The 8,282-nt window shown below is 38.7% G+C and overlaps 1 protein-coding gene across 1 annotated transcript; it reads left to right on the top strand.

The window, feature by feature from the left end:
* The first annotated feature begins 686 nt into the window (after positions 1-686).
* Positions 687-1,451, top strand: LOC131875586 (uncharacterized). The gene has a single exon (XM_059220173.1). It carries the CDS (start codon positions 687-689, stop codon positions 1,449-1,451), a length of 765 nt encoding a protein of 254 aa, XP_059076156.1.
* Positions 1,452-8,282: the final 6,831 nt, after the last annotated feature.

The following is an 8,282-nucleotide window of genomic DNA, read 5'->3' on the forward strand; positions in this document are numbered from 1 at the left end:
AGAGGAAGATTTCAATACAAATGAAGTTACAAAGTGAAATAGAGGGGGTAAACAAGACAAGAAACCTGTCCAAAGTTGACACAGGTTTCAACCCATCTCCTCTTGGGAGGAAAAAAGAAAGCCAGATTAGAGATCAAGAGGCAAGCAAGAATATAGAAGATGGTACTCAATTGACCATCCATGAGGTATGTTCCCTAGTTAGAAAATGAAAATAATTTAATGGATTATACATGGACTTAATATCCCACATAAACAGGATGTTCTTAGAAATTTAGTTAGAGAACATAAACTGGACATTGTTATTATCCAAGAAATGAATAATGTCTAAAGAGAAAGTTGAAAAGATTTTAGTTTTTAAGGATGGGGAAGTTTTCGGTGGAAGCTCTGATGGGGCTTCTGGGGGCACAACTATTTTTTGGAACCTAAGGAGGGTTTCTTGGGGGTCGGTAAAGAAGGATAGCAATCTGGGTTTTATAAGCTTTCACCACATCGGGGATGGTACCTCTTTACTACTTACCAATATTTATGCCCCTAATAATAGATTTGGTAGAAGCAAATTTTGGAAAAAGTTGGAAGCTATTAGGGCCCTTTACAAGGATGATATGTGGATTGTTATGGGGGATTTCAACACCCCCCTCTGAGACAATGAGAAATTAGGAGGTGTCCCCTCACAACTAGAGAGTAGAATGGATCTTTTTAAATTTTACAACAACCAGAGTCTGGATGATATTGAGCTCCATGGAGCCAAGTTTACCTGGACGAATAAAAGGATAAGAGAGGATCTCATTCAAGTCAGACTTGATAGAGCCCTCATCTCTAACGAGTGGTTTAACCATTATCAATGCTCCCTCTTAGCTATCTCTAGAATAGGCTCTGATCATTTCCCTGTGATTTTTGTTGCTGATAACACTATTGCTAAAAGAAATTTCATGTTCAGGTTTGAAAGGATGTGGCTAGATCACCCTAACCTTGTGCAGAGCATTGAGAAGTGGTGGTCTATTGATGTTAAAGGTACTGCTTTGTATAGAATTGCCAAAAAATTAAGAAATGTGAAGGACAATATTAAAAAATGGAATAAGGAGGTTTTTGGAGATCTATTTTCTGTAAAGACCAAGACCCAGATGGAACTCAAGGAAATGCAAGATAAAATACAAATGAGTGGATACAATGAAGTCTCAATTAGTGAGGAAAATGAAGTGCTGGTGAAGTACCACAAGATTATCAGAAGAGAGGAAGAATTTTGGAAACAAAGGTCTAGATCCCTATGGCTTAAAGTTGGGGACATAAATACTAGATTTTTCCACATGACCATGATGAAACACAAGGCTGCTAATAGCATCTCGAAGCTTAAAATTGGAGGAACTGAAATGAGGAAGGATGATGAGATTGAAGAGGAGGCAAGGAACTTCTTTACTTCACTTCTTTTTGCAGACTCTGGTCTGGATGGTTAGTCTCAGAGTGCCATCCTTGAAAATATCCCTTCTTCTATAAATGAGGATCAAAACAAGGCCTTGGTGGCCATCCCTTCTGAGGAGGAAGTTAAAAAAGATGTCTTTTCTTTTGATGGGAACAAAGCCCCGGGCTCAGATGGATTTTCGTTATTCTTCTTTCAAACCTTCCGGGACATCCTCAAAGTTGATGTTGTTAAAGGCATGTAGAAGTTCTTAGGGGATAGAATGATATTAAAGGAGTTTAATGCCACCTTCTTGGTTCTAATACCCAAATGCCCAAGGGCAAACTCAATGGATAAGTTCCGCCGGATAAGCTTATGCAACTCTTTCTATAAAATTATCTCTAAGGTGGTTACTAGCAGGTTGCTAAGGATTCTTCCTCTAATCATTTCACCCCAATAGAGTGGATTTGTTCTTGGCAGACAAATCCTTGACTCTATAATTGCTATCCATGAAAACATTCATTCGCTGGTGGGTTCGAAAAAGAAAGGATTTCTTGTGAAGATGGATTTGTCTAAAGCCTATGATCGTGTGGACTGGAGTTTCTTGGGTAAGGTGCTTGGTGCTTTTGGTTTTGGAGTGAGGTTTATTGAGCTAATTGAACAACTCATCTGGACCCCTTCTTTTTCTATCATTCTCAATGGGGCACCTTCCACTTTCTTCAAAACTTCTAGGGGTATCAAGCAGGGAGATCCTATATCACCTATACTCTTCATCATTTTGGCTGAATGTCTGGGTAGATTTATTAGCAACTGTTTATTTGGCGCTCCTTAGTGGTATTTCACCCTCTTTTGGTTTTAGAGCTTGTACTCATCAACAATTTATTGATGATACCATTTTAATGGGATCATCCACTATCAAAGAAGCATCAAATATGAAGAACCTTCTCAATGCTTATAGTATGGCAATGGGTCAAACCATCAATTGGGAGAAAAGATCCATTTTCTTCTTCAACACCTCGGAGGACAGACAATTCAGAATGGACGGGATCCTTGGATGCCGAATTGGTAAGCCTCCTGCTATCTACCTTGGCCTCCCCTTGGCATTGAAACCCCTGGAGCTATTCTGGAACAGTCTTGTTGATAGATTCAGTAGAAAGCTAGTTGGGTGGAAAGGGACCCTTCTCAGTCAAGCTGGTAAAGTCCAACTCTTAAAATCTTCCCTCCAGAGTCTTCCTGTGTATGCTTTAAGCCTTTTTAAAATCCTTGGAAAATTTGCTAATGCTATTGAGAAAATCTAGAAAGCCTTCCTGTGGTCAAGGGTGGAGGAGAAGAAGAAAATGGATCTCATGGTCTGGGAAAATGTGTATAAACCCAAAAAGAAAGGGGGCCTGGGTTTAAGGAATATTAGAACTTTGAACAAAACTCTTCTGGCCAAACAAATTTGCAAAACTTATCAGGGAAAAGGAGAATGGAATGATATTTGGAAGGCTAAGTACTTAAAGAAAGTTCCCACCATTGAGGATTTCCTAGCCTCAGACCAAATATCAAGTGGTTCTTTCATTTGGAATAGCGTTATCTAGGCTAAAGGTATCACCAATCTTGGCAACATCTGGGCCATAGGTGATGGCAGGAGGTGGACTTTTGGGATGATGCTTGGATTGGTGGAGCCCCTCTTAATAAGCAAGCTGCTCATATGCTCATCTATAATTGTAAGGAGAAGATAGGGACTAAAGTGGCTGATTATTGGAAAGATCAAAAGTGGGTAGAACTCAGATATATTGATCCCAAACTCAAGAAGGTAAATTTAATGATCAACCATGTTGTATTATATACTAGAAGGGAAGACCACATCATGTGGTGTGGAACTTCTTCAGGGACTTATTCAGTCTCTTCTACTATCCTTTTACTGGCACAATCTCAAGATCCTACTCCTTGTTGGGCCAAGGCTTGGTATCTAGGTTTGACTCCTAAAATTAATATTTTTCTGTGGATCCTCTTGCAAAATAAGATTCTAACTATTGATAATTTGAGAAAGAAGGGATTTTGTTTACCTAACATATGCCATCTCTGTCTTAATAATGAGGAATCTATGAACCACATTTTTTTACATTGTCCTTATACCACTCCTATTTGGGGGATGTTTTTTCAAATGTGGGGGATGAATTGGGTTTTCCCGGAGGAGATGCAAGATTGCTTCAAAAGCTGGCATTATGCTACCAATAACATCACCATAATAAATCTATGGAAGTTCTCTTTTGCCCATATCCTCTCGGGGATATGGAAAGAGAGAAATAATAGAATATTTCGGAATGATATGAACACCTCTGATGTGGTGTGGGTCAAGATAAAAAATAATTGTGCTGAGAATGTGATGGCTAGGGGGGTGCACTATTGTAGCAATAAGGAGGACTTTGATGTTCTCAATAGATGGAATATCCCAACCTTTTTGGGCTCTAACATCAACCAAATCAATAGAAGTATGTGATGTTGGTCCTTTCCCCCCAATGATTGGTTTAAGACCAAATTTGATGGGGCGGCGAAAGGAAATCTAGGTCTGGCTGGTTGTGGTGGTGTCATCTGGAATGGGGCTGACTTTTGTACTAGGGTGGTGGCCTATCCCTTAGGAATTCAGACCAATCATATGGTGGAAGATATGGGCGCCCTTCAATCTATTAAATTAGCCTCTAATTTAGGGGTCAAAATGCTATGGTTAGAAGGCAACTCTAAAAATATTATTAACTGCCTTCTTGGTAATAATCAACCTTCGTGGACTATCAAGAACATCATTGAGTCCACCAGGGAGTTGCTTCGGGGGTTTAAAAAATATATCTCCCATGTATATAGAGAGGCTAATCAGAGCGTTGACTGGGCAACCATTGAGGCAGTACAGAGCAAGATAATTATTACCTGGAATGGCAAAGGGGAGCTACTGTGTGCGGCACATGATATCTTAAGTTATGAAAGATTGCATGGTAAGCAGGGTTAGATATGAAATCATTTCCCAAGGTGTAAGGAGATGTCATGGCAAGATGAGCTAGATTTTTAGACAACTGAGAAGGAGGTACAGTAATCAATGTAAATTAAATTCGCATGCTTTATGGGCATTTTTATCCCTATTCAACAATAGCATCAGAAACTCCTATAGATGTCGAGAGGGTTATCACAGAAAGTTTGTTGTGAAGATATGAATCAGGTGGGAATTACAAACTATCGACATCAATAGCATCATGGGTGGAAAAAGAAAGAGAATGGAGGCTACCACCATTGAGAAATGGAAGAGTCATCCGCAGGTCTGGGCAATCCTTCAAGCGACCAAAATGACAGATTTCATGGAAAATATGCAGAAGAAACGACTTGAAATTACGAGAATCTTCAAGAAGGGTTGGAACAAAGGAATGTTAACCATTGGAAATAGGAAGGTCAAGGTGAATGAATCCATGATTATGGAGGCAATGGGTCTTTCGATGGAGGGCATCAAGTTTTTCAGGGAAAAAAAGATTTCAGACGTTGTCGTGAAGAAATTTCTGAAGAATGAGGAAGAAAAGGCTAGACTAGTGAAGGGAAGCCATACCTACTTCTAGCCAAAGGTAATTAAACTAATCTGGAAAAGGGTTTTACTTGCTATAATGGAATTTACCACGCTTGATGGAAGATACACTAGGGTTTACAGCTACTACTTTGTCTTACTTAATCATTTTAGGTATAAAGATAAAATTTTCTTGCCATATTATCTTTTTTGTGCCCTTAATGTGGGGATCAAGGATGCCATATCCAACCCCAGTATCAACCCTGCAATGCACAAAGGTTTGATGGTGATTCTGTATAATCACATAAAGAACATGATTGTCCAATTGAATATAGTTGAGAACTCTAATTTGGATGAGGATTTCAAAGACTTTGATGATGAGGAAGGCGAAGGCTATGAAATGGATGATGAGATAGAGGACGACCCCCAAATTGCTGGGTCTAGGAGAAAAAATAGAAAAATAGAGCAAGGGAAATAAAAAAGGGGTCGACAAATAAGAAGAAGAGAGGGGAAGATGAGGATAGCTGGTATGAGGAGGATTATGCGATTGACAATGACATGGATTTTGGAAGTTAGGAGGTCCAAACCCTTGTTAACCAGAAGCAGAAAAATAAGACCCCTAAAAATAAGGAAGTGGGCACTAAGGACCGGTTGCCTCTCATGACTGAGTCAAAGGATAAGGGCCTGATGGGGAAGGATATGACCATGAAAGAAGCTTAGAGCTTTGATATTAGGGAGGTTGGTCTGGAAGTTAACCTTGATACCACTGATGATAAGAACTAGGAGGTTGGTTTGGAAGTTAATCTTGACACCACTGGTGATAAGAACCAGGAAGAGCATCACCAAGATATTGATCTTAACATCAATAATGGCATGGATAGCTTCAAATAGGTGCTCCTCTGGATGCATAAAGAAATTGCAGGCATTACAACCAAGCAAGCCCAAGGAGCAAGGAAAATAGAGACTTTACAAGCTTTAGGCTAGGGAAAGTTCAATTCCCTCCCGGATTGTCTCATCAAGCTCACCAAAGCTATTTGTAATGCTAAGGAGATTATGAATGCTAATCGCAACAACTTTCTTAGCCATGGAAACAAAGCAGGTGCCACTGAAAAGAGACTTGATGGAGTTGAGTACATGCTAAAAATATAGGTGAGAAAAGCCATAAGATTCTTAAGGCTACCTCAACCAGCATGAAGGCCCTCATCAGTAAGCTAGAGAATGACCAAGGGGATAAGGCAGCAATGGGCATTATTGATGTTAAGGATGACACCCCAGATGATAAGGATATAGGGCTTGGGAGAAGAACGAGAGTGAGCACTAAAAGGATGCAAAGCCACAACAAGGATATTGAGGATATTAAGCGGGCAACTGTCAATATGGATCAGCTAAAGCTGGAAGCAGCGAAAATGCTTCAGAAATTAACCCAATCCTGGGTTTCTATCGGTCTTTTTTGGTCTTTGGGTTTTGGTCTGTGACTTGTTGTCTCTTGTTTGTCAGCTATCTTTCCTTAGTTTGCTGTCTTTTTGTTTTGCTATGCTCTAATGTAAATCTTTTGTTCTTCTGGCTGTAATGGGTTTCAGGGGCCTATCAAAACTTGTTTTCTCTTATTCAAAAATAAAAATTTTGCAACTCCACAAAAAGTGAGAAAAATGACCAAAACCTTCCTAGACAGAGATTTTTTTTGGGCTTTTGCAACTTTCAACATATGATAATAGCAGGAGGAATGAAGATAAATGACACCAATACAAATTTGACTGAGGGAGATCCATTTAAAGATCTCTCAAATCTGTTATATATAATGGAAAAAATAAGGCTATATGCACAAGGGGCCATTCAAGCAAAATTTCTAACTGTTAGATTGAATCCCAACACACTCTACAACTGGTGCCAAATTTAAATATGGAAGATTCAAATGCTTATCACCTTATTTGATTTTAAAAGATTTTTTTGTGGATTTGACAAAACTTGGAAGTTGAAATCTATTTTGTAACACCACTTAGATAAATATGTGGACATCACTGCTTCTTATGTCCCGATTTTGGTATAGAATAGGGTTTACTTATTTTTTATTTTTTATACAATACTTTTAGCCTTTATCTAACATAATCTATAATTGGAAGACTTTTCAATAACTAGGAACTGCAACATTAGGAAAGTAAAGAAAAATAGATAAATGAGAACATACCGGTAGGATGACAAGCTCAAATTTATGAGACACACACTCTGAAATGAACTTGTTTGCAACCAACTACATGATTCAAACACACAACCTGCAAGTCCATGAGAATTTATAGGCATGCGAAAATCTACAAGAATTTCTCCATCTCCAATAGTTCGATACCCTCCAAACTAGCTACTCAATCCTTCGATATTACCTACTAGACAACCCAATTTTAAACCAAGAAAAGATAACTTGACCAAGAAAACATAATTCATATAGATTCCCTTTAAGTGATAGTCTTGTTCAAGAGCAAGTTAAAACTAAATCCTTAGATACCCCTGCTAGGTTTTAAAGATAACAAAACACTTAGCTATAAATATGTTGCTGTTAATTAGGAAGTCGAGAGTTAAAGGAAGAAGGACACATCAAACCCGATTTGTAGAGGCAGGGGCAGAGGCAGAGGCAAAAGAAACAAAGGAATTGGCAAAGACAGAGAAAGTCGAGAGTTAATTCAATCCGTCGCGCATGGTTTTCAAATGAACTTACAGTTTTTTTTTTTAATAATGCTTGTGGTCATTCAAATTCCAACTAACACGGGCTTCGTCAAAAAAAGTTGTTGGTATTTCGAAGTTATCAAGCATTTAAAAAAAAAAAAATCAATTTTGATTACAAAATGCCTTGTCCATCGGAAACCTCCGTCAGAATTTGAGGCCAAATATATTAGTGCAAGCATTCAAGCATCCCTTTCAAGCATTGAGCATCTCAAGTCTCCCTTCAAGGATAGGTGTTACATTCAAGTCAAGGATTCGACCATTGAGGAGGACATCCCTTTCAACATTAAATTCCATGCAAGCATTTCTATCACAACCTCCCTTGAGGTGAATTACATTTCAGTCTTTCATTTATATTTACTTGCAAGTACTACTTTTCATCATTTGGTTAATTCCAAAACTAGGGTTTGACCTAAAGGAAATCCCCAATCCCAACCCCTTTTCCTCTCTTTTCTGTGTGTAGGTTGTAGGTGCACAGCTGTATTTCCAGATTTAGACTCCATTTGGAGAGACAGAAAAACCCTTTTCGTTTCGTAGATTTTTTGGAGAACCGTATACACTTTCAACATGGTCCTGACATATTTTCCTTAAATTCGCAAGGCGACTTCATCTCGACATATTATAGCCATATCCAAGTGCACAACTTCATTC

This window comes from Cryptomeria japonica, chromosome 5 (genome assembly GCF_030272615.1).
Source record: "Cryptomeria japonica chromosome 5, Sugi_1.0, whole genome shotgun sequence".
Taxonomy (NCBI): Eukaryota; Viridiplantae; Streptophyta; class Pinopsida; order Cupressales; family Cupressaceae; genus Cryptomeria; species Cryptomeria japonica.